The 26,677-nt window shown below is 45.5% G+C and overlaps 5 protein-coding genes across 5 annotated transcripts; 3 read left to right on the top strand and 2 right to left on the bottom strand.

Annotated features, from left to right (window-relative positions):
* The first annotated feature begins 2,036 nt into the window (after positions 1 to 2,036).
* Positions 2,037 to 3,671, top strand: F4822DRAFT_387458 (SGNH hydrolase). Its single transcript, XM_051456804.1, has one exon. The coding sequence runs from the start codon at positions 2,530 to 2,532 to the stop codon at positions 3,346 to 3,348; it is 819 nt and encodes a 272-aa protein (XP_051319980.1). The 5' UTR covers positions 2,037 to 2,529; the 3' UTR covers positions 3,349 to 3,671.
* Positions 3,587 to 10,730, bottom strand: F4822DRAFT_387460 (beta subunit of fatty acid synthase). Its single transcript, XM_051456806.1, has 3 exons — positions 10,285 to 10,730; positions 4,982 to 10,225; positions 3,587 to 4,935 (listed from the first exon to the last, which is right to left on the bottom strand). Exons 2-3 carry the CDS (start codon positions 10,176 to 10,178, stop codon positions 3,833 to 3,835), a joined length of 6,300 nt encoding a protein of 2,099 aa, XP_051319981.1. The 5' UTR covers positions 10,179 to 10,225; positions 10,285 to 10,730; the 3' UTR covers positions 3,587 to 3,832.
* Positions 10,731 to 13,222: 2,492 nt separating this feature from the next.
* F4822DRAFT_424684 (uncharacterized protein) lies at positions 13,223 to 18,924 on the top strand (the record flags this gene model as incomplete). The annotated part of the gene is made up of 3 exons (XM_051460187.1): positions 13,223 to 13,739; positions 13,797 to 18,760; positions 18,814 to 18,924. The coding sequence occupies 3 exons, from the start codon at positions 13,223 to 13,225 to the stop codon at positions 18,922 to 18,924; spliced, it is 5,592 nt and encodes a 1,863-aa protein (XP_051319982.1).
* Positions 18,925 to 20,119: 1,195 nt separating this feature from the next.
* Positions 20,120 to 21,286, bottom strand: F4822DRAFT_439887 (uncharacterized protein; the record flags this gene model as incomplete). The annotated part of the gene is made up of 1 exon (XM_051462678.1): positions 20,120 to 21,286. The coding sequence occupies exon 1, from the start codon at positions 21,143 to 21,145 to the stop codon at positions 20,120 to 20,122; it is 1,026 nt and encodes a 341-aa protein (XP_051319983.1). The 5' UTR covers positions 21,146 to 21,286.
* Positions 21,287 to 24,688: 3,402 nt separating this feature from the next.
* F4822DRAFT_439890 (uncharacterized protein) lies at positions 24,689 to 26,237 on the top strand (the record flags this gene model as incomplete). Its single annotated transcript, XM_051462679.1, has 1 exon — positions 24,689 to 26,237. One exon carries the CDS (start codon positions 24,689 to 24,691, stop codon positions 26,102 to 26,104), a length of 1,416 nt encoding a protein of 471 aa, XP_051319984.1. The 3' UTR covers positions 26,105 to 26,237.
* Between the last annotated feature and the right edge of the window lie 440 nt (positions 26,238 to 26,677).

A 26,677-nucleotide genomic window follows, 5' to 3' on the forward strand; every position in this document is an offset into this window, starting at 1 on the left:
TAATATAAATAAATATGAATATTTTAGGTAATGTTGGATTAAATTATTATAATTAATTTAAATCCTTATTTTAAAGTTTTTTTTTATCCAACTTTTCTTTATTTTTTAAGTTAGGATTTATTAGCTTATTTTATGTCCAATTATGATATTCTTTGAAAGATAATTCTTAAAAAGTATAGAGGTTTTTTATTTTATTTTCAAAGGTTAATAAAATAAGAAAAGGTTTAATTAATAATGGTAATAAAATATTCTTTAAATGGTTTATATCATTTTTTAATTTAATATTAATATTAATTAAAAAATTATTAAAATATGATGAACTTATATCTTAAAAAAATATAATCATTATTAGATTAATTAATTTAAGATATCTTAATTTAAAGGTAATAATATTAATAATAAATTAAATAATTAATTAAATTTTATTTATTAAAAAGGCTTAGAATTTTCTTATCATATTTAAAAAAATTATTTTAAATTAATAATTAAAGAATTATAGAAAAAGTAATTAAATCTATAAGAAAATATAATAATTATATATAAATGTTCCTTATTATTACTTTTTTTATAAATAAGGTTAAATATCTTTATTTATATTCATTTTTATCATATTTCTTAGATGAAATTAAATGTCCTTATTTATATTCATCCATGTTATATATCATATATTCCCGTTGTCATTGCCCCACTTCGATAAGGAAAAAGGTTTCCTGTTACATTCCAAACTGTAGGATAATATATATAATATAAAATTAAGGAATAATAATTAATTAATCATTAAGAAGCTTTTGTTTTATGATTTAATTAATTATTCTTAAATTAGTTTATGATATAGTGATTAATTTTATTTATTAAAATAAAAAATGTAGATTTAATTCTTATAATTATTAAATAAAAGCTTCGTTATTTTCTAAGCTTTTAAGCAACATTAATAATAGGCAGGCAAGGGGGTTTAGCTAGCGGGGGTGTCATTAGCTTAAAACCTTGGAATTTCCTTATATTATATTCTCAATATGTAGGTATAAGGCTTTATCTATCTTATAACATGATATGTATACCAGAAGGTATGAGACTTGGTTTTCCTTATATAATATGGTATAAGGATATGCTTTATAAAAAGAAGGTATAATATTATATTCTAAATTATAAGATAATATATATAATATAAAATTAAGGAATAGTGATTAATTGGTTATTAGGAAGCTTTTACTTTATGGTTTAACTGGTTATCCTTAAACTAGTTCATAACATTTCCTTTAAGGTCTTACACCCTTATAAGCGCATGTAGTTTATGATAAATCATTATTAAATTAATTAATTTAAATATCTTAATTTAAAAATAATAATATTAATAATAAATTAAATAATTAAATATATTTTATTTATTAAAAAAGCTTCAAATCCTTTTATTATATTTAAAAAAATAATCTTAAATTAATAATTAAAAAACTATAAAAAAATAATTAAATATATAAAAAATTCTAATAATTTATACAATTTAATATTATTTTTTTATCCTTTTTTTACCTTAATTTATTTTAATTTATTTTATTTTATTTTATTACCTTATAAAAGTAAAAATTTCTATTTAAGATTTTACCATAATTAACCCTTCTCCATTCATTATAATATAAGGGTTGGTTATAAGTTATTAATTTATGATAAATAATTATACCTTTTTAAGGTATAAGTTTATTATAATATAATAAAAAAACTTTAAGCTTTTTTAATAAATAAAATATATTTAATTATTTAATTTATTATTAATATTATTATTTTTATTTATTAAATATATTTATATTTATTTTAAATTTTTAAAATTTATATATTATATAATAAAGTTTTAATTAATTTTTTAATATATAAAATAATAATTAAAAAAAAATTTTAAAAAAAAATAAAAAAAATATCTTAAATAAATAAAAAAAAAATAACATAATAATCTAAGAAATCTCAGATAAATGTCTTTTATAAATTCAAGGCATAACTTAAGAAATCTCAGACATACCTGAACGAACAAAACGTCCTTTTATGTGATTGGTCCATATTGGCGACACGACACTGCCGAGGGGTCCCGGCTAACAAGAAGCAAGCACAAGCCTAGAACAACTCTTTATTATTAGAAAAAATAAGGGGACAGAGAGGGGACTGCGGGCACTAGAAACTCCCCGGATATGATCCGGCAGCGATGCTAGGTACTTGCTGTCGTCCAACCCCAGAAAACGTCCGAGTCGAGTCGAATCCCTCGGGATCCTAGCCTATTAATTTTGCTTGTCAATCACGAACTGCCGTCTTTTGCTTTTATTTATGCTGTCCTACATAATCTCATAGTCCTGACTCTGGGGGGGAAAAAACCTCAATTTGCCCACATCCATTCTCAGGATAGGTGTTAGACTAAGACAATTACACTAGAATAAACTGCAACTACATGCGAAAGTCATTATCGCATCTAGTCTCACATCCCAAGACCCCTCGTCTCCCAATTAGATCTTCTACCCACCAATCCACCCGCACCACCAAACCCGAACAATGCCGGGTCTCCGCATCGCCAACGTAGGCTCCTCCTTCGCCGCCGGGCCCAGCATCCCACCCTGCGTCGACGAAGCCGCCGGCCGCTCAGGCGCGAACTTCGCCTGTCTAGTCACAAAACGGATTCCAGGCGCCGTTCTCACCGATCTCACGGTGTCCGGAGCCACGCTTCCCAATCTAACCACGGAACCACAGGATCGCGACGGTACTATTTTCCCACCTCAAATCGAGGGGCTACCCGAGGACTCCGATGTTGTATTAGTACTAGGCGGTGGAAATGACATCGGGTACATAGGCGGCCTATTCGAGGACACGCTGGGAGCGTCTTGGATTGGATCGATCGTGATGCAGGTCCGTGGAACGGGCGGTGCGCCTGTGGCTCCTGATAACCAACTCGATGTTGAGGGGCTCGCAGCTAGGTATGCCGAGGTTTTAGATGCGTTACATGTGAAGGCGCCTAGGGCACAATTCTTGGTGGTTGAGTACTTGACGATGCTGGGTCAGCATACGCAGGCTAGACGGCATGTACCGTTTAGCGCGGAGCGCGTGGAGCATCACAAAGCTGTGGCTGCAAGGTTACTGGAAGCGACAGCGAAGGCGGTTGAAGGGCGTGAAGAATGGTGTCATGTCGTGTCCGTGGCGGAGCCGAGTGATGCACATGCTATCGGTGCCCCAGAGCCTTGGGTCTCGGCGTTTACGTGGAAATTGTTCCGCTCTGGAGGTGCGTATCACCCTCGCGCTGAAGGCATGAAGGCCGTTGCGGATATAGTATATAAGAAGATGGTTGAGTTGAAGATAGTAGAGGATGGTGAGCTGTGAGTGGTTGTAGTATACATTCATGTAGACTTAGACCTGCTATGACCATAGTTGTTAGGGTGTTGGTCAAGTCCAACCCATCTTGTACATGTACCCATTCTCCAAGTATTTGAGGTTTACAAATATCGATACTATGAATGTACTCAGACTATTCTAGATACGGTCTGAGTTCGTACGCTTTCTACACAAAAAATATTTTCCGACAATGGCGCATCCACATAATTACCAGGCTCGCAAGTAATAAAAATCGCAACGTAATATTATTCAATGCTTAAAAATTGACTTTAGAGAGTTAAACTCCTTTTGATACGTATCTATAACCACGAAAAGTCGACGTCTTAATTCCCGTCCAATATCGCAACATGGTGGCACAAAACTAGTGAATACAAGGAATCTAAACACCACTGGTATAATGCTACCTCATTAACATTACACCATCTCAATATCTACGGCCATATCTTCATAACCCATTCCGCGTCTTAAGCGCCTAGTGGCCGTTAACTTGAACGGAAGCTCCGTTCACACCATTGGCGCCATTGACTTCGTCTTGGTAGCTATCCCAGTCTTGCAGGATCTGCGCAATCTTAGGTGACCCTGTGAGGTCATAGACGTTCTGGAAGTACTCCTTGGTGAGCTCGAAAGGTCGGGCTGTCACGTTGGGAATATATTTTCCAACTAATTTGGCTGGGTCGATAGAAGTCTTGTTGATCTTCTTGAGAAGAATGTTTCTGAAAGGCTTGACACCTGATCTCAAGAATGTCGAGTGGAAGGGCACGTCAATGCCCTTAAGAGGAATAGTAGCGAATCCTCTCTCCAATTCTAAGGGTTGAGGTTTATCCAAGGTCTTCTGTGCGGACCCCTTGATTATGTCGACAAGATGGGCCTTAACTTCTTCGATGCTTAACTCTTGGCGAAGTTGGTTGATGTCTACCTTTTGGGACTTCAAGAAGTTCAGGACGCCAGTGAGAGTGTCCAACGCACGTAAATCACCAGCGCAAACATATTGCATATTGGCAATGTTGTAATTGACAATCTCTAGTAACCAACCAGTAGCCTCGGCGATATTGCTGACCACATATCGAAGGGCACCTTCGCTAAATGTCTTTGAGATTCGGCTGGGGTTAACAGCACACATGGAGTAGTTCGAGCGGCCTTGGGCGTCTCGCTCGACGGCGACTTGCATAGTTAATCCTCGGTAGAAGACAACGGAAACTAATGACTCAATCGGCAAGACGTCAGCCAACGCAGCGAGAGCGGAGTACTCGCCCAAGGAATGGCCAGCGAATGTGCTATCTCGCGGTACAAGACCCTTGGCATTCATGTCTTCGAAACTGGCTTTTTCCATGAGAGTAAGGGCGGGCTGCGTGAATTGAGTAGCAGAAAGAAGACCTGTAGGCGATCGGTATGTGTATGATGTTGTCTTCTCGCTGATCTCCTTGAAGATACGCTCAGATTTAACGGAACCATCTGCGGCGATGGTTTCGAAATTCATCTGCATGTAGTTCTCGCGGATAGCCTTGCCTCGAGGACCGCCAAAGTGAATAGTCAACTCCTTAGGGTTGTTCTTGACGATGTTCAAGATAGAGAATCCTAGAATGTTAACAATTGTCGAAGTAGATAATGGGTTTAAACTTACCATATGTGTCGAGCAGATACTTGTCGGCTCTATCCCAAACTTCTTTAGCGACAGGGCTAGTGTTGTACAAGTCCATACCCATGCCCTGTTCTTGGGATCCTTGACCAGTGAAGACATATGCGGTAACGGGTTGCTCAACTTCAGCTTCTCCGAGAAGTACCTTCTCTTCGGTTTCCTCGTTGCTGGCCTCGACCTTGATAATCTTGCGACCACCAATCATACCGACATGCTGGAGCTTGACTTGGATGTCATCATTAGGCAACACCATACCAACAAGAGAAGCATGGAAGCTGCGGACGCGGCCGACGTTATTTTCAGCTGCCCAAGTCTCTACCAAACCTCGCACAGCGGCGCTGGAGTACATTCCATGAGTAATGGTACCGGGAAGATTGGCGTAGCTAGAGAAAACGCGAGATACGTGGATAGGGTTGTAATCGCCGGAGACCTTTGCATAGGTCTCGTTAGAAGCTGGTGCCTTGAGTTGCAGAGGTGTCTTTCCACTGAGAGGAATGGGGTTCTCGAAGTTGATTGGTTGCTCAATAGAAGAACCATGACGCTCAAGGTAGTCGACAACTGGGTTACCATGAGATGCACCAGCTTCGTAGTCGACACTTGCGACTTGAATAATTTCCTTGGTAGGAAGCTCTAGTAGCACCTGACCACTGGTCTCGACGCTGCTGTATACAGTCTTGTTCTTGAACTTGTAGAAACTTTGGAGGCGGAACGTCAGTGTCTGGCCAAGCAGTTCGATATCGTTACTATCGAACTGAATCCAGTCCTTCGACTTCAGGACCGCAACATCTTTCGAGGTAGCGAGATGGACTTGCATCGGTGTCTCCATCTTGCGCTCGAAAGTGTTTTCGTAATCTGTGTAAACACCCCGGTACAAGAACTGAGACGTAACTTCCATAACAGCTTGGCCATCTCTGTAGATCGTGCCGCATACTTCGACCATCTTACCAGAATCCTGGTTGATGACGGCGTTGATTTGTGCTGTTGTTTTAACTTCGTCACCCTTCTTTAGAGGGTCGGCGCCCGGCAACATCCGGAAGCCATTGGAAAGATGCACAAGCTTAAGGAGATCACCATCAATTTTACAAGGGAAGATTGGCTTTGTGATGGCCTTCCACCCAACAACAATAGCGAAATCCATAGGAGCAAACATAACTTTGCCGGGGCGATCGACGAATGCTTCGCCGGTGTTGCCAACGGCGTGCACAAAGTCGTTGATGTCTTCTTTTGTGATGGTGGCTCGGCCTCCGTCGAATTTACTAGTAACGGGAACATCGAGGTCCAAGGATTCACCCCCAAACCATGCACGCCAGTAGAATTCCTTGATACGATCGTTTCGTCCTTCCATCACTTCGTGGATTGGTGCGTACCCAGCCTCAGGGTTGTACGTAAATCTGAGTGGTAGTGAGACAGGCTCGCCGAGAGCAGTGGTCTCCTTGATCATACTAACGAGGATTTTACTCTTCCCGTCTGATTTGACTTCAATCACGTCAACGTAATGGTTGTGACGCGGTTGTTCGCGAACGACAATCGACGTCTTGGTTGGGTCGTTTGGACGAAGGATTTCAACAAAAAGGCCACGGACCGGAGCAAAAATCCTCTTCATTGGATTTGTCTGATACTTGTGTCCTTGGACTAGAACTTCCGAGGTAAATAGAGCGTGACGCCAGTTGCGATTCGGTCCAGCGAGGAGAGCGAGCCAGCTATCAACGGAGGGTAGAACAACATTAGGAGATGATGAGAGGCGGTAGGTATTCTTGTGTTGGTCGTAGGATACAGTGAGACCTTCGATGTCCAGTGGTATTTCAGTGTTAATGAGCTTGCCACCGAAATACTCAATAGTCGGGATGGATTCGGGCTTATTTCCATACACATCTCTTGTGAGGTTGGAGATATGGGCGTTATGGATACCATCCAGAATGTCCTTGATAGGCTCGTCTATTACTGTTGAATACTTGACAGCAGTTGGGCCTTGCAAAATACAAGTACGCCCGACATCCTGACCGATGACTGCTGCAAGATCCTCGGATTGCCAAAGAGAATCCTTCTTGAAGTAAAATTCAAAATTTTCATCAAGGGACGGGACAAAGGTCACAGGCTTCTGACCGCGTCGCTGGCAAAGAAGTAAGAAATGCTGAACATCTTGGGCGTTGATAATCTGCGTCTCAGCCTCGGGATAGTGAGAAAGGATCCTCTCAACGGCAGAAAATGGCTCTTTTAATTCAGCATAGCTCTGCAAATAGGATGCCTGACCAGTGCTGTGAGTGAAGCGTTCCTCGACACGGTGGATGAAATCGCCCGTTAGCTTAGTGAAAGAGGGGTCAATCCATCGCGACTCGTGCTTGACGTAGAGGAGATCGACCATTCGGCGGACGACTTCACCATACGTCATATCTTCGAGGTCTACAGTTTGACCGGCCTTATTCCGGCCAAACCAAACCTTCTGGAAGTCATCGTTCAACTTCTTGATGATGTAATCCCGATTCTTCTTCAATTCTGCGACACGCTTTTCTTTCGGCAAGCTGAAAATCTTGTTGTCCATTTCGGCCCAGAATTTGACACCTCGGGTAGCAAGCTTGTGGATTGGCTCACCCATTTCTGATCGGACGGTAATAACACCACCGGCTGCGCCCTTGTATGTTTGCTCCCACTCATCGTCATCGAGTCCAGTAGCATCTATGATAGCCTGCTTAGCGGCCTTGCTTGTATGTGCCTCCTTTGCAACCATCATGCGACTGCCAAAAAGACAGCCGTCGAAAGGCATGGGGGGATAGCCATATTTCTTAGACCATTCACCCGTGAGATAGGGATATGTGTCTTCAGCACCACCGAAACCGCTACCAGCTACTAGAATGATATTGTCTGATCGTCGGATTCGAGCATACATCTGTAGGATCGGTTGATGGAAATCCTCAAACGAGTGATGCCCACCACCTCGACCACCAGTCCACTGTAGGATAACAGGGAACGTGGGGTTTGCCTTTGCGATATTTATAACAGCCTGGATTGCTTCCATGGAACCTGGCTTGAAGGCGATATGTTTAAGTCCTAGCGTCTCGATGTACTCCTGTGCAACTTCGATGGACGGGACACCTGCACCAATTGTCAGGCCTTCGATGGGGACGCCCTCAGCCCGGAGTCGACCGATCAGAGGGATCTGCCAGCCCATGGCTCGGGGGTTGACGTAGATAAGGTTAATTGTAACACCCCGTCCGGCTGGAATGGCGTCTTCGATCTTGGTCAGAGCCTCAGTCATGGTTTTGCCATTGTAATAACCCCCACCAGCCAATTCGATATGGTAGCCTGCATTCATCGTCGCCGCAACGAAGTCCCATGGGACGGTAGCTGGCGTCATACCAGCAACCATAACAGGGGGTACACCTAGCAACCTGCTCATTTTTGTGTCTACGTAGGTGCGACCGCCAGAGGTCTTGACCAATCTAGGGCCATATTCCTTAACCCAGTCATTGGCGTAGACCACGGCGTGTTCCTCGTCGCGGTCGAAGAGCTCGGACTTAAAGCCCACTTCCTGTGCGGCACCATCAATAGTACCGGCTAGGATGACACGAACACCGGTGCCCTCTTTGTTACGGCTCGTCAAGATACCGAGGCCTGAGATACCACCAGGGCCGAAATCTAGTACGTGAGTTGCCTCTGGGAAGACAGTTGCCTTCTCCCAGTTGACTGGGTCCCTTGTGATCATGCGGATCAAAGAGGGAACAATGTTGCCTTTTACTTCTTCCCTCAGGTCGGCACCTGTGCACGTGTTAAAGACCGCAATTCCAAGTGATGCTGAATCGATCTCGATATCCTTGAGATCTTCGTCAATTAACTTGGTGGCGTCAGCAAGGTATTTGCTGTGGAAGGGGGCTGTAATGGGCAAGAAGCGGTTAACGAATCGAACCTTGCGCTGCGTATGAGGAATTCGAGTTTGATCAAGGCCCGTGGGAGCTTTAACCTTTCGCAACTGCAAGTTTAAACCGTACAGGGAAATCGGCGGACCAGTTACAACCATATTCCTAGGGCTATTGACGAGGGATATAGCGATGTGACGATCCTCGGGGAGATATTGGTTCGTGGCATTAATGTGCTTCTGGACCTCGCTCTGGGGAAGGTCTCGGATACTTAACATAGGAGTCGGGTCACCCTCGCCATTGTCTATCGAGTCCTGTAGCATAACAGGTGTCAATGAAGTCCTGGGGAACACTTGTTGACTACGGGCACCAATCCAGAAAAGCATTGTCAAGGCATCCTTGGCTAACTTTTCGTATGACTCCCATGAATCTGCTGCAGCAGTGGCTGCTGCAACGATTACACCCTGGGAGTGACCGGTTGCTCCGCGGATGCGATCTCGCAATATACCGGGGTGTACACCTAGACCCTTTCCAAGAACTTGGTAATGGCAAAGTTGTACCAATCCTATTAAAGGCAAGCTCACGGGAGCAGAAATGAGATACTGAGGATCGGGAGTGCTGTCCGGAGAGCGTAACCATTCCATGACATCGAGTCCTTTCGCATACAATTTGTCGGCTCTGGGATCTAATGCTAAGTTGTGGAGGAGGTCGGCAGATGCGGCGACAAGTTCGCCCACGAACGAGGGGTATGTCTCGTATACTTCGCGCAATTCGTCGAAGTATTCAACAATATTTCCCTGGCCACCGAAAATGCTGTAGATACCCGCATTTCCCTCGTCTGCTGCCCTTAGAAGAGCAGACTCATGCGGCCTAATTGCGCGGTTCGCAACTGAGCGAGCAGCATAATAGCATCGTACCACAGTTATTTGCTTCGCTAGAATACCCGGGAGATTCTTCGCAAGTGTGTGGACGTCGTTTCCCCGGAGAAACATGCGCTCGAACTCGTTAAGAACAAGCTTCAAAACTTCTTCGTATGAACCTTGGGAATCGTCCTCGCCCTCCTCAACTTCATGTGCAACGAATCCCATATATCTAGCAACAAGCTCAGCTACAGATGAGGGCTCGTCATCGAGGGCTAACTCATCCGTCGGCGCCGGTAGAGCAGCCGTGAATCGGTCTTTAAGTTGTGATGCATGGAAATGAAGACTTGTTGGCACGAGGAACGAGGCATCGAGTGAACCGTGGGAAAGGGTGAGGGGTCGGAGGGACGACTGTGACCTAGGGGTAGAGACGCCCGTCTGAGGGCCTGTGCCCGTGCCGGTACCGTACATGATTAAGGGTATCGTAGGATCGCGATTGGGACAGATAAAAGTTGGTGCTTAAGCTCTACGTTAGCGATTGAGAGGTGATAGATTAACACTATACCGAAACGCTTACTATTAAAACTATCTCCGTAGACTCAGCAAAGAGCAGGAGACACGACGTTGTTTAGGACTTGTAAAAATAAAAATTGATAGGGCTTTAGACAACAGAAGATTGCGCCCACGGACGTAACCAGGCAAAACGAGGGTCTCGTTAATGAAGGATTGACTAGGCGAGGTCAATTGCCTGCCAGGAGATTGATTATAGGAGGAGGATTTGAAAGAGGATCGAAGCTGAGAGTGATGCTATTCAGAAGCCTCGATTCTATGATAAAAAGAGGGCGGTGGTGATAACCCGATAGGATATGGTTGAAAGAATTTCTGGTGGCAGTGCACACCTTCAGTTCACAATCTCAAACCCCTGTCGTCCTTGCCAGCTTTGCTTAAAGGTACATTTACCGATAAGATGTTCTAATGCCTCTCTGGTAGGGATAGCTTCCTCGCCAAAAAAAAAAAATTTAAGTTCTTGTTGGGGATCCATATGGGTTAGGTGCCACACTTGTGTAAAGGGCTACCCTAGCCTTCCTAGCCAGCCTGCAGCTGCAGCCCGGGCCCACTATTGATGATACTCCAGCAAGCTGCTACCAACCATGTACCTATACTTTATGAAAAATATCTTCAAGACAGTCAACAGGGTCTATTATAGGTATACTTCTATACTTCTATCATAATATGCCATCCCATCAGAATTCTAGATTCAGCCTCTCAACGCTATCTAGTACCCTTTCAACAGCCTTACCTTTCAAATGCAATTATTTCAGCTACTTCAGACGAATTTTCAAGACCTACCTTACTGTAATCTCGAAGAGTTGGCCGTCAACGCCGAGTCAGTTACTTAGGTAGTGTTCAGAGGCACATGGAGTCTAAACAAACTCCGCATTGCCACCACTGGCTGATATGGCTATTCTTTTAATTGTCTGAATAACTGCTACCGAGAGAAGCGTAAAATAGAAAGAGAACTACAAGATTGCTTAGGAACTTACCTAAGTAGGTAGACGACTAAACAACGAGTACGAAGATGAATAATCTATAGGTATCAGATCACCGAGTCTTCGGCTCAACGGGAAGTACTGTAGGTATGACCGTTCTACTCATCAATATCCGTGTTTCTCCGCTGTTTCTCGCCAATTATTTACTTAGTAATCTATAATGTTTTGTGGGGGGGATTCAACTGTCTGTCTTCTAATCATCAAAGCCATAGGTGTCACAACCGAGGTCGAGATCATCTTCAGTCTATGTCATCTGAAAGTTCCAATTGGTAGGAAGAAAGGATTGCGGAGAGGGGGTAAGATGATGTAATGCTATGATTCGTCGTTCGAAGATCGTCAAGGGTTTGTGATCTTCCACGATTATGAATGTCTTAGGCCTCAAAGCCTGATACGATATTCTGCAAGTTGTGGTTGGTCATCGTTACAACTCGTCTCTTATATCCCACTCGGGGGAGAGAATTTCACCCCAGAACGATCCAGATGCGAAAATTCCCATATCATTGCTTCGACCAGCAACATTCGACTAAGTAGCTATACTTCCGTCAGCGAAACCCCTGGCTACGCTGGCTGGTCCACTGGAATGGTACGGCAAGCAAACTACCGCCAAGATCAATTCAGACGCAACCCTTGACCTTGGTGTGGTACATGGTATCACGGAACAGGATTTCCTTGCAACGCTACTCGTCCTAGGCTGCCTAGTAATGTGAGCCCGCATGAGACTAAAGTCGGATGACGATTGAATACCTCAGAGATAAACAATATGGTTGATTCAATAAGGATGCATTGATCTCGAGAGCTGAACCTAATCTATACTTAGGAAGTCAATTGCGAAAGTTATAGTAATATCCGACATACAATGTTTCTCTAACCCAGCCTGTTCGGTATAGCCTGCATCTCGAAGGGAGGAGGCAAAAGAAGTGAAAACAACTGACCCCAACTTTGCGGGCTAGGTCTTTGTGGAGAAAGGGTCCTTATAGCGACTAAACCTCGATAGGTATAGATTATTAGAAGATGGTTGAGGAATAGTGGATTCGAAAGGTTTTCCGCAGCAAATCATAAAAGAGCAAATTAATGCCTTGCAGAGATCCTCTTTCTAGCCTAGGAGCCCGAAGTACTGCTGTACCTGGCTATCCACGCTATCTTACAGGCACCTAGGCAGTCGCGGTGGCACCATAAGCTGGCTCTACGCCTCAAGACTGCAGTAGCATGGGGGGATGCTCTAGGCCGCTGGCCCTGTACTTGCATAAGTGTATGTACAAGTAGCGTTTTTTAGGCCAGCCATTGGCCCGGAATTGGGGAACCACGACCACGATCCCGCCAAAATTTTCCATTAACACAGTTCAACATTTGGGAAAGTTCTTGTTTCATTCCGCCTTTCTAACTGAATCTTGTATCCTCCCTGTCCGTACACACACGAGCGAGAGGGAGAGAGAGACCCTATCTAGCCGTATTTGCGCTTTGTAATTTGTACCTCTCCAAGCCTATCTCACCCTCCCAGCTCCTAAGCAATCAATTTTTTTTGTCAAAGTAATCGCCAACCGTACCACGGCGAGCACCTCATAATTTTTTATGCCAGAGGACCTCGGGAGACTAATGATCAATTGATCAATAATACACTTATTTGTGGTTTATTCTTCGTTCCACTTGCAATTCCCTGTCCTTGTCGCTTCCCGTCGCTTCAAGTCGAGTTTGGCGTACACTCCTTTCCCGTTCTCCAAATCGATTTTTATGCCACTCGCTCTTCCTCACGACTTATTTTCAACTTAGTCGGAGGATCAAAAAGTAAGGAGAAGAAAAAAAAAGGGGATAGCTTCAACACGAACAAGACAATTTCCTCCTTTCACCTTTCTCTCCTAGTCGACCTAACCTTAAACAAGTAGAGATACCCTCTGGAGTTGTCGACACTCCATTCCGTCTACCCTCCCTAGACCCTCTCTACCACGCCCTCCTAATCCTTCCACCAAAATGCGTCCCGAAGTTGAGCAAGAGCTTGCTCACACCTTGCTCGTCGAGCTCCTCGCATACCAATTTGCTTCGCCGGTGAGATGGATTGAAACGCAAGATGTCTTCCTTGGTGAGAAGACAGCCGAACGTATCGTCGAAGTTGGACCGGCGGACACCTTAGGGGTAATGGCGAAGAGGACAATCGCATCCAAATATGAAGCTTTCGACGCTGCCAAATCCATCCAACGTCAAATCCTCTGTTATAATAAAGACGCCAAGGAGATTTATTATGACGTAGATCCTATTGAGGAGGAACCAGAACCTACAGCCGCGCCCGCGGAGGCTTCAAGTTCTGCGCCAGCGGCAGCAGCAGCAGCTCCGGTTGCTGCAGCGCCTGCTCCCAGCGCAGGCCCCGCTGCGGCTGTGGACGATGCACCAGTCTCTGCATTGGAAATTGTTAGAGCGTTAATTGCGCAAAAGTTGAAGAAGCCGTTCCTAGAAGTGCCTCTCAGCAAAGCCATCAAGGATTTGGTCGGAGGTGAGTACATAACGCGGAACCGGTGTTGAGTTTCACCCAGAGCTAATTGATGCGTAGGCAAATCTACACTCCAGAACGAAATTCTCGGAGACTTAGGAAAGGAATTTGGATCAACACCCGAAAAACCAGAAGATACCCCCATCGATGAGTTATCGGGATTAATGCAGGCAACCTTCAATGGTCAGCTTGGGAAACAATCACAATCACTCATCGCTCGTTTAATATCCTCTAAGATGCCTGGTGGATTCAATATGACATCTGCGCGCAAATACCTTGAATCTAGGTGGGGCCTCGGTTCTGGAAGACAGGACGGAGCTCTTGTCCTAGCTATTACCATGGAGCCGGCATCTCGTTTGGGTTCTGAGAACGATGCGAAGGCTTACCTCGATGATGTCGTGCAAAAGTACGCTACCAACGCTGGTATCAGCCTCTCTACAGCTTCTACTGCTGGCCCAGCCGCCGGCGGTTCAGGCGGTATGATGATGGACCCCGCTGCTATCGACGCCCTTACCAAAGACCAGCGTGCCCTATTCAAGCAACAACTAGAACTGTTGGCGAGATATTTGAAACTGGATCTTCGAGCCGGCGACAAGGCTGCGCAGAACTCGCAAGAGTCACAACAAGTGCTACAGGCCCAATTGGATCTTTGGACTTCCGAACATGGCGACTTCTACGCGGCGGGTATAGAACCAGTCTTTAGTTCCCTCAAAGCGCGCACCTACGACTCTTCTTGGAACTGGGCGCGTCAAGATGCCCTCAGCATGTATTACGACGTTATTTTTGGCCGGTTGCAAGCCGTTGACAGAGAAATCGTCAGCCAGTGTATCCGCATCATGAGCAAGTCAAATCCCTTACTGCTTGAGTTCATGCAGTACCATATCGACAACTGCCCGACTGAGCGCGGGGAGACCTACAAACTTGCCAAGGAGCTAGGTCAGCAATTAATTGAAAATTGCAAAGAAGTCTTAAATGTGCCGCCGGCATACAAGGACGTCGCCGTCCCGACTGGTCCACATACAACTATTGATGCTCGTGGTAATCTCAACTACGAGGAAATTCCCAGGCAAAGCTGCCGCAAGCTCGAGCACTACGTCCAGCAGATGGCTGAAGGTGGTAAAATATCCGAGTATGGTAACCGGACCAAGGTGCAGAACGATTTAGGGCGCCTCGTAAAGCTTATCAAAGAGCAGCACAAGATGTCCAAGACCGCGAAGCTCGAATTCAAGAACCTCTACGGGAACGTTCTTCGTTCGCTTGCTATGAATGAAGCCCAAATCTTACCGAAGGACGGCGGCAAAGCTAATGGTTTTGTTAAGAAGCCTGCTGCGTTAAAGGCCAATGGCCAGAGTGGCAAAGGCAAAATGGAGACTATTCCGTTCTTGCATCTCAAGCGCCATAACCTCCACGGCTGGGAATACAGCAAGCGTCTCACTGGAGTCTACTTAGACTGCTTGGAAGAGGCTGCTAAGTCTGGTGTTACTTACCAGGACAAATATGTTCTCATGACTGGTGCTGGTGCTGGCTCGATTGGAGCTGAGGTTCTTCAGGGCCTAATCAGCGGAGGCGCCAGAGTTATTGTTACGACAAGTCGATTTTCGCGACAAGTAACAGAGTACTACCAGGCGATGTACGCTAGGTACGGTGCCCGTGGATCCCAACTTGTTGTTGTCCCCTTCAACCAAGGCAGCAAACAAGATGTGGAAGCTCTTGTTGATTATATCTACGATTCCAAGAACGGACTGGGATGGGACCTTGACTATATCGTTCCATTCGCGGCCATTTCCGAGAACGGTCGCCAAATTGACGGAATTGATTCGAAGTCAGAACTCGCTCACCGCATTATGTTGACAAACTTGATCCGACTTCTAGGTTGCGTCAAGGCCCAGAAATTGGAGCGTGGTTTCGAAACGCGACCTGCTCAAGTCGTGCTCCCTCTATCTCCCAATCACGGTACCTTTGGTAGTGATGGTCTCTATTCAGAGTCTAAGCTTGGGCTCGAGACTCTCTTCAACCGCTGGCATTCAGAGGACTGGGCCAACTACCTCACCATTTGCGGTGCTGTCATTGGCTGGACTCGTGGTACGGGTCTCATGTCTGGCAACAACATTGTCGCTGAGGGTGTCGAACAATTTGGCGTGCGCACATTCTCACAACAGGAAATGGCATTCAACCTTCTCGGACTTATGTCACCCGCTATTGTGGATCTTTGCCAGAATGAGCCAGTATTCGCAGATTTGAATGGTGGTCTCCAATTCATCCCCAACTTGAACGACACTATGACGCGATTACGTAAGGACATCACAGAAACCAGCGAGGTCCGCCGAGCTGTAACCAAAGAGACTTCGATTGAAAACAAGGTCGTAAACGGCGAGAATTCGGAGGCGCTTTACAAGAAGAAGGTCATTGAGCCACGTTCTAACATCAAATTCGATTTCCCACCTCTACCCAACTGGGAGAAGGAAATTGAGCCACTTAACGATAGCCTAAAGGGTATGGTAGATTTAGAGAGAATTGTCGTCGTCACAGGTTTCGCCGAAATAGGCCCCTGGGGTAACTCTAGAACCCGCTGGGAAATGGAAGCGTATGGTGAATTCTCTCTTGAAGGCTGCGTCGAGATGGCGTGGATCATGGGACTCATCAAGAACTTCAATGGACCCATCAAAGGACAGCCCTACTCGGGTTGGGTCGACGCCAAGACTGGTGAACCAGTTGAGGACAAGGATATCAAACCGAAGTACGAGAAGCATATTCTTGAACACTCGGGTATCCGTCTAATTGAGCCAGAGCTCTTTGATGGGTATGATCCCAACAAGAAGATGATGTTACACGAAATTCAATTGGAAGAGGACTTGGAACCGTTTGAGGGATCTAAGGAGACCGCCGAGGAATTCAAGAGACAGCATGGTGATAAGTGCGAAATCTTCGAAATTCCAGAAACAGGCGAATTCACTATTCGTTTGAGGAAAGGCGCTACACTCTGGATTCCGAAAGCCCTTAAATTTGACCGTCTTGTCGCCGGACAAATTCCCACGGGCTGGGACGCCAAGAAATATGGTGTTCCCGAAGATATCATCTCCCAAGTTGACCGTGTTACGCTTTACGTGCTCGTCTCCGTTGCTGAAGCCCTCTTGGCTTCAGGTATCACCGACCCGTATGAATTCTATAAGTATGTCCACGTATCCGAAGTTGGAAACTGCATTGGTTCCGGCCAAGGTGGTATGAACGCTCTTAATGGGATGTACACCAAGCGCAAAATGGACCACGACATTCAGAAGGATATTTTGCAGGAATCATTCATCAACACAATGGCTGCTTGGGTTAACATGCTTCTTCTCTCTTCTTCTGGCCCTATCAAGACTCCTGTTGGTGCGTGCGCCACGGCTGTGGAGTCCGTCGATATTGGTTATGAAGCCATTATGGAAGGCAAAGCACGAATTTGCCTAGTTGGTGGTTTTGATGACTTCGGCGAAGAGGGTTCGTACGAGTTCGCCAACATGAAGGCAACAAGCAACAGTGTCGATGAATTTGCGCACGGCCGTACCCCGCAGGAAATGTCTCGCCCCACCACCACAACAAGAGGTGGATTCATGGAATCCCAAGGTTGTGGTATCCAGGTTATCATGACAGCGAAGCTAGCACTTGATATGGGTGTACCTATCTACGGTGTTCTTGCCCTCACAACGACGGCAAGTGACAAGATCGGACGTTCCGTCCCAGCACCTGGCCAAGGTCTATTGACTACCGCACGGGAAGCTCCCAGCAAGTTCCCCTCACCTTTATTAGACCTAAAGTACCGTCGTCGGCAAATTGAGCTACGCAAGAGGCAGATCCGAAACTGGAAGGAGTCCGAATTAGAATACTTGTATGAAGAAGCAGCAGCTATGCAAGCACAGGGCCACAAATTCGACGAGAAAGAGTACACCCAAGCTCGTGCCCTCCACATCGAGAAGGAAGCCGCAAGACAGGAGAAGGAAGCCTTACGAAGCCTCGGGAACAATTTCTGGAAACAAGACAATACCATTGCCCCTCTCCGGGGTGCCCTCGCAACCTGGGGTCTCACAATCGACGACTTGGATGTGGCCTCTTTCCACGGCACATCGACTAAGGCCAATGACAAGAACGAGTCGTCTGTTATCTGCCAACAATTGCGTCACCTCGGTCGCAAGAAGGGTAATGCCGTCCTAGGTATTTTCCAGAAGTACCTAACCGGTCACCCTAAGGGTGCTGCTGGTGCTTGGATGTTCAACGGTTGCTTGCAAGTCCTGAACAGTGGTTTAGTTCCTGGTAATCGCAATGCCGACAATGTCGACAAGGACATGGAGAAATTCGACTTGATCGTTTATCCCAGCCGAAGCATCCAGACTGACGGTGTCAAGGCTTTCTCTTTAACTTCGTTTGGTTTCGGTCAGAAGGGTGCTCAGGTCATGGGTGTTCATCCCAGATACCTATATGCTTCTCTTGACAAAGAGACGTATACGCAGTATTGTGCTAAGGTTAGCGCTCGTCAGAAGAAGGCATACCGTTACATGCACAACGGTATTGTGAACAATGCGATCTTCCAAGCCAAGAACCATTCCCCGTACAGTGACGACCAGCTCACCTCGGTCCTTTTGAACCCAGACGCCAGGGTTACGGAAAACGGAAAGACAGCTGAGCTCACCTACCCCGTCGACTTTGCAAGCCGAGCCGCCCTACCCCACATCACAAAAGCTAAGAGCACGAAGGAGATGGTAGAAAGCCTAGCTCGCAGTCTCCAAACCGGCAAGAATAACAAGGTCGGCGTGGATGTAGAGGATATCGCAGCCATCAATATTGAAAACTCCACATTCATCGAACGTAACTTCAGCGATAAGGAGATCGCGTACTGTCGAAAAATGCCCAGCCCTCAGAGCTCTTTTGCCGGGCGATGGAGTGCGAAAGAGGCCGTTTTCAAGAGTCTCGGTGTTCAAAGCAAAGGAGCTGGCGCGCCCTTGAAGGATATTGAGATCCTGTCTAACGAAAATGGTGCTCCCATTGTCTCCGTAAGTAAACACCTCTCCTAGGTTTTATCGCGACGTGTACTAATCGATCGTAGCTTCATGGTGATGCCCAAGATGCCGCAAAGAAGGCAGGTGTTAAGGAGATAAGTGTTTCTATCTCGCACTCGGAGTCTCAATCCATTGCCATTGCCGTCGCGACCTTTTAAGCCCATTAAATTGGTGCCCTTATTTCATGTAAAACTTCGGGTGCGGTATGGTGTTTTCGCGCTTCGGAGTCTATAATTCGCTTCATATTGTATATCCCTGTAGACAATTAGAAATTGCGAGCGAACCGCTACGTTTGTTAGAAGTAGCAAGAAAGAGAGGGTTATTAAACGGAGTCTCTAATCTCGCTTTCCAGGTATAAAAAACCTGAGACAGCAATAGTACCAAATTTACCTTAACAAATATCCGCGAAGATTTCCAAGGTTTCACCAAAAATCAAAACATCGACGTGAAAGGGCTCTAGATGGGTATTTGTAAAGAGGAAGAACCAAGCATTTCAAGAAGAATGCCTCGGCTTTGAATTTTTTTTAGTTTTAAGTCGCACATTGTAAAGCTCTTGAAAACGTTTTCGAATGCTAATATTTTAACATGTGAAAGCTCGATGACCGATACTACGGTGGGTCGGAGTCGACTTAGGGCACCCGGTGTGGGTGTATGTGGACACCTCGAACCTAGCCTAGGACGAGTGCATCAAGAATAATCCTAGACATACATCACCAAGCTTCAAATAGCCTTATGGGTATATGAGGGATCGTCTAGGGATTGATGGATCTATCCGTTTAATCCACTTCGCAGGGACCCCGAGATTCGGTAGTGGGAGGAAGAATGCGGCAAGCCATAGTGGTACCGTCGTGATGGAACCGTGGGGGTGAGACTAAGACTACACCACATTCCATCTAGCTCGACGTGGTTTTCACATGCTTCCCACGCGACGCGGCAGTACCTTACCTTACCTTACCTATGTACACGTACGTCCCATCTACCACACACCATCACGGTGCGAGTTTAAGGTATCCGGGCCAAGGGATATCATTGAAAGCTCGAGCCACCTTTTGACACCGTATTAGCCCTACGCATGAGATGGAAGTACCGCAGCATTTTTTACACTTCACTCGTAGACTGAAGATTTTTTGATTTTTATATCATTTCTGTAAATTCACAATCTTGCGAGTGGCTAGCCTATCATCCATTCTGGTTTTCCTGCATTCATCCCTTATTTCCTCTCTCCTTACTAACCCGTATCTCCTAGATCGCTCAGTAGTGAGCCTAATGAGTCTGGCTCTTAAAGCAGCTGAAGCAGGCGCGGTGGCGGCAACGTCGGCATTGTAGTAGGTAGGACATTCCTCCACATTCGCACTACGGGTAGACACCCCCGGAACCCTTAAAATCGATAGTGTCCTTTAGATAGTGGTGGCGGCAGCTAGGACTGGGTTGCTTCCCGTCCCGCTCCTCCTCTTGCTCCTCCTGCTGCTCCTCGTCATGTCCTCTCTCAGCGGTCGGACCTGTGGGCGAATTCGGTTGGGGGTGAAGAGGTGCAGGTAGCTCTGTCGTTGCTTCCGAAAAAGTGGCTGTAATATTCAATCCTTCTCCGACACTTAGGGTAACAGATCCCGATGTCCCTCCAATGATCGCGTCGTTGACCGTTTGTTCTATGCGTGTGTAGACATTTTTATGTGCCGCGCCTTCTCCCAGGTTCACCTGTCCCTCCTGCTCCTCTTGTACGTCTTGTACGTCTTGTGCCTCTTGCTCCTCCTCCTCCTCTTCTTCTTCTTCGTCCTCTTCCTCTGCCTCTTCCTCCCGCTGTCTGTAGAGTTCGTTGCAAATACAATCGCCGATCTCTCGCGAACAATCATAGCAAAGATCCCGTCCGCAAATGCAGATTATACTCTCGCAGCCGTCAATTCTCTCAATCAGTCTGCCGCAGGCACATCGTTTCCATCCTTTCTTCTCCGCAATTGCCTGTAACTCGGATAGGCCAGGTTCAATGGGGCACTGTCCTTCGTGGTAATTATTTCCACATCTAGAACACGTGAACCAGTCACACTTCTTGCAAACAGCAAGATTGTAAGTTTGGTACTCTACTGGGATGAATGCTCCACAGTCGGGCCTGGAACAGTAAGCGGCGTTTTGGGTATTCATCTCAGCTAGCTTTTCGAAGTAGGCAGTTCGGATCTCCCTGCTAAGGATCATTGCTAGTTGGGGCGTCAAGGGGATAGGAAGCTCGCAGCAGCGAGGGGGGAATATCTCCGCAGGCTTGACCGATAGTTCAATCATTTTGCGTATGCACTCGGTGCAGTACGGATGCGTACACGCATCGGAAAAATGTACTTCGGTGGGCTGGAATGCCTCGAGGCAAGATTGGCAGATGTATCTCGGAGCCATACTGAACGATAAGGCGGCGAGAATCTAGAGTGAAAGGTGTTGGGATCCGGAGGAGGTATGGAATCAATAACCCAATTACACACGCGAATTCCAAAAGCCGCCGGTCGTTTCGCGGTTGTAGGCGTAGAGGTGAAGTGGAAGGGGGAAAAACTTCAACCCTGGGAGTTGAAAGGGAAAGAATTTGTCAGGGTGTGCTGAATGAAATAGATAATAAGTTAGAGTATTTATTAGGGCAGGTAGAAGAAGAAAATCCAATTGAAAAGTTTGGTTGCTCAGGTGAATATTGAATGCACTGGGCTACTCGCACCTTCCTGACAACGTGAAGTATCCACCTAAGGTGTTGAGGCAAGTACGCACGATAGCATACTTATATTATGACAAACCTACGTACCTTACAAATATTGCAACAGCAACTTCCAGAATAAACAGATAAGGGAAGGAATGCTCCCTATCTTAAAAACCACCATAGGTAATTGCCCATTATGACTCCTAGTTGTAAGGATTAAGCTCACCTAATGCCCCTAAGTCACCCACCTTTGCAATTAAACAATCGCCTTCACAGCGCTCTCCCTGAACTCTACGATTTCCTATAACTACTATACTTTTAAAACACATCTTGCGTCTCCTGTCGCCGAAAATGGCGAGTATTCCGAATCGCGAGCCAGAAAAAGTAATGTCGTACAAAATTCCTCGACACCACCAAAACCCCTTACCGCGACATCAGAGGGACAGCAGAAAATTATCCGCAAGCCATTTTTAAATTTACAATAGGAACTATTCGCACCTACTGTATCTCGCTACCCTAGCCCCGTCACGACTTTCCGCCGAGCCCCTCGCCGCCAAAGAGCTCAAGAAAGAAGAGACATACGAGAAGGCACGAAGAAACGAACCAAAATCGCCAAGACACAAATGATTTATGCAAAGCGCCAAATACAAATATCGCGCTATATACGAAGCCATGAGCATTATAACATCCTCGAAAGCCGCAATTCAAACATCCTTTTTTTTTTTTTTTACAAAAAAAAACGGCGACGCCTAGCCAAATGGTTTCAATGGGACTCGAACCAAGCCGCATCGCTTAGTCGGCGGTGTAACGCGGGGCTGGGGCGTTCACCACTACGCCACCGGGGATACGTGTCTACCAAGGAGGCAAAAACGTCTCCCCAGTAACTTAAAATCCATTTGCCACATTCTTACGAATTGCCTAGCAACGTATGCACGATCCGCATATAGGTGCTAATAATCTGATAGGTTTTCAAGAAGTCCCTCCGTGGTGCTGCAGTCCGGTGTGTTGTATTTCAATCAACTCTCCCACTCTTGAGGTCAAGGGTTTGAGGGACATGTCGAGCAAGGACTTTTCGAGCGCCACGGCATTTCCTGTTAAGTCAGGACACATTATGAAGACCCGGTTGACATAGTCTCCAGGGGCCTCTGTTGAGATACCTCCAGGGAATTCCCGTTAAGTCAGGACATTTTAAAGACCTGGTTGATTTAGATCCCATGGCCTCCGTCGAGATAACTCCGGGGAATTCCTGTTAGGTCAGGACACTTCCAGTTGAGAATATTCCTGGGCAATTCCTGTTGAGTCAGGACAATCAACACACAAGCTCAACAACCTTTTTTTTCGATGTTTTTTTTTATTATTAATTTACTATTATTTAAGAGGAGAGTGAGTTAGTTTCATTATAATTACTAGAGGATATTGCTAGCGCCGACGCAGACGTGTGTAACGATGCCAATTAACATGTATACGCTGTCAGTAGTTAAGCTGTATAAAGCAATGCATCTTGGGAAGTATCGGGAAGGTCCCTTATCGCCGATATAAGGACAAAGGAGCTCTTAGACCAAAGAAGCTACTTATGTATGTATATGATACCAGTTAATTGCGATCTCTTCGCGCAACAACAGAGTTATTAACCCCCCATATGGTTGGTCTCATGACATACGCAGTCATTCTAAGACACCCTTCTTCTACTTAGGCACTTTTGGCTCATACTGAATTCGATAAACACTCATTAATATTCGTGGTTTAGTTTCTGCCTACTCTTGTCCCCACTGAACTCTTCCATACATTTCTCCCAGAGACATTATGCTTCTCTCAAAGATTAAACATCTTTTAGTTAGTTTCCACCCATACAACTTGATGTCAGAACCCTAATCACACAACGCGCAACGAGCAACACGCACACAATGCAAATAAAATTCCGTGGCATCGGGCTAATCCATGAAAACGAGATAAACTGAAAGTTTATAAGCCTCTCAAGAGATATAGTCTAGGAGGCTAGTAGAAAAATCAAACCATTCGTGCATTTACGATGGAATACTTCTTTACCAATCATGCTGTGATCATAGTGAAGTGGAGACACTGACTTGAGAATAACTGGCATAACTAATGAGACTAAAGATTGAAGACTATATCTTAATAAAATCATTCCTATTTAGGTAGGCGAGAATCCATTTTATCCTATGGAACAAGAGTCAGTTAGAATGGTTGGTGGAATGTTATGGCTGAAAGCAAACTTCATCCAATATCGTATTTTCTAAGAAAGTCACGAGTGTTTATTATGAAATCAATCGTATCTTGTGTTATCCCGTAGTATTATTCGATTCCAAACTTTTTTGGTATCTTAAGATCATTCTCTCAGGGGTAAGTTGTGTCTAAAGGTACGATGTTAATTTGCTTATGTAATAAAAGGGGCTAGTAATAGTTACTTGTGTTTATCTCTATTAACCAACGACTGTGTTTGTAGTTAGTATGTACTGAAGCATATCATTGCTACTTTCTGGTTGGGCGTCATAAGGCAAACAATAACCTCTTTTCAAGATATTCCATCCGAGTCGAAGGCCGAGTTCTCCCCGACGATATGACTAAGAGCAACACATCCTGAATTGCGGTCACCTTCCAACTCCCAAACTTTCTACACGTATAGAAGGATGGACTGTCGCAATCCTGATTGAGGATTGCTAAGAGGTTCTTCTTGGCAGATGATACTTTGTCACGAAAGTAGTAGCTGATTCAACTCGTTATTAAGAAGAGTATCTTTTTCATAATCACTAGTTTCCGTCGACTCTGATCCCTTATTCTAGGATTCATAATTAAACTCGCCGTAATATTCCCACTTCCGAATCTGAATTCATCACATACCTTATTTTGGTTGTTATTTCCTCATTACGCAATGGCTTTATTAACCCTCCGTCCCAATTCTTGTCCGACTCCAGATCACGAAGTGGAACTCACTCACGACCTCCGTGATATGGTCACTTGGCCGGACAGAATTTCCAAATCGCTTGACTAGCCTCCCATGGGGGATCTTGTCTTGTACATTTAAACAAGGAGGGGGGTTCTTCCTCCCCACACTTCTCACTCCCCATCATCATTCTTAATCAGTATCACCAGCCTACTCGACTGCAAACCCATAAGTCGCTAATAGTAACCTCAGACTATTACTGCCATAACAGGTCAGATTCAGGCCTTTTTAATAATCGACAGGTTGGTGAAAGAACCTAGTTATCGTTCAGAAAGGGGTTAATAAAAAAAATAGGATGTCGGATCTACCTCAGCACGCCCCTCTGCAGTGGGAGAGAAACCAACTTCATCCCCAACATCAATATCAACAGTCATTCTCCAACCCGCCAGGTCAGTTTCCTGGAGGCTACCAAAACCACAACCACAACCCCGTATTCAACCAAATGTCACCCTCGTCGACGATACCATCTATATTGAATCCCGCTCCTGCTCCTGTACCCACCCAACCGATGCACCCGGGTTATGACACTCGGGCTAACAACTTGGTACAGGGCGTTCCTGGAGGCTTCGACGACAACTCAGGGCAAATGAGTATGGGAATGCTCTTCCATCCACAGCATAATGGTGAGCGAGTAAACAATGATGCGCGGAATTACGCTAACACCCTCGAAGCACCAACCGCACCCATGGTTCACTCAAACCAGTGGCAACCTGGTCAATACAATGAACACGATGTGACGCGAATCATGAACCTACAACGTTCTATGAACGCTACTTCTGCGAACATTTCGCATGCGCCGCAAAGTGGCGCGAATCACGTCGGCCAACCCACACCAGTTCCGGGTTGGGGCCCGTCTATGCAACAGGCCCAGATCGCTTCCCGACCGAATCCTCCTATTATTGATAACGAACACGCTAATTTATCAAGCGATGATAACACACCGATTGGACCCGATAAGAATGATTTAAGAGCTGTACATTCCCCTAGGATGAAAGCGATTGATAATTTCCGAATCTCAAAAGCGGGTCGACGACTTGGAAAGTTGGGCAAGGTTACGTGGCAACCCGGAATGAAGGAGAAAAGAATCACCGATAAGATGACCAAGGAAGAGAGAGCAGAGGCGAGCGAATGGAACGATAGGCTCGCCGAGGCTAAGGCGGAACATGTTCGTACCCAGAACAGGGAGTCCGCTCAGCGAAGTCGCAAGAGAAAGGTCGAGGAACTCGAGAATACCAAGGACAAAGTCAAGAGGCTGCAAGACGAAAACACACGCCTAAACAAGCTGAACATGTCTTTGAAAGCTGAGGGCATACAGCTTCGGGCTCGTATCACTGTTTTGAATCAGCAACTTGAGTCTCGGTCAATCGCCAATCCCAACCTCGCTCTTCCGATATTTATGGGTCAAGACCATAATCATGGTTTGGCTCATAACCACACACCGGTACTAGCTACCGAACATCTTCAGAACACGCCCCAAGTTCAGGGGGGCACTGATTTTACTATGAGCACCGGCGACACCTCTCCTCAAGACCTTATGACCGGCGTCTCCCCGGAGAACCCCATCCAACAGCTACCCCAGCCCGACGGCACCGCATCTCTAGAACAAGATCCAGATATCGACTGGAACAAAGTAGATCTGGATCACATCAATGCCGATTTGGACCCGATCGACCCTTCATGGGACCAGTCCGGCCAACCCTACTGTGAATGACAGTAGGCTAGAAGAATGGATTCTCACGGCTTGTGGATGTAGCGCATTCTCTTTGAGCTACTGTTATTGGAAGCACATCTTTCTATATTTGATTTGATTTGACTTTTTTTTATTTCCCCCACGTGTATTGGTTCTTGCTCTCCTAATGTGGGCGCAATAGGAGGCAGGGGTGGGTACTCCCTAGAATTGCATACCGGATAGGTGGGGAAATCGGGCAAAGGCGCGTTGATCTAGCGTTTTGTATTCTAGATAAACAATGAACAAAAATTGATCGAACGTTTTATGTTTCGAAGAATGAAGAATAACCATTCTTTTAAATGCTTAAGAAATCGAGGTGACTTTATAATATTGACCAAGATGGATGACAATGTTCACTGCGAGGACCTGACGATAGTAAGGAGTGTTTGAGGGGTTGGTTAGCGAAGTTCACGAGCTATCATGACATATCATAGTGACGAAAAGCATACTAATGATTTAAGAGGGTGCGCGTAAATTTAGAAAACATGGACATGAAATGAGTTTGACGCGATTCTCGCGGCAAGTTTCTTCTTGGTTTATTATTACCCACTGCCG

This window comes from Hypoxylon trugodes (genome assembly GCF_022578975.1).
Source record: "Hypoxylon trugodes strain CBS 135444 unplaced genomic scaffold F4822scaffold_1, whole genome shotgun sequence".
In the NCBI taxonomy this organism is placed as follows: domain Eukaryota; kingdom Fungi; phylum Ascomycota; class Sordariomycetes; order Xylariales; family Hypoxylaceae; genus Hypoxylon; species Hypoxylon trugodes.

Excerpts from the sequence above, each read along its gene's own strand:
- F4822DRAFT_387458 (XM_051456804.1), top strand. The coding sequence starts at position 2,530 with ATGCCGGGTCTCCGCATCGCCAACGTAGGCTCCTCCTTCGCCGCCGGG.
- F4822DRAFT_387460 (XM_051456806.1), bottom strand. The coding sequence starts at position 10,178 with ATGTACGGTACCGGCACGGGCACAGGCCCTCAGACGGGCGTCTCTACC. Across the intron at positions 4,936-4,981 it reads GTATCTGCTCGACACATATG|GATTCTCTATCTTGAACATC; the intron begins GTAAGTTTAAAC and ends TTAACATTCTAG.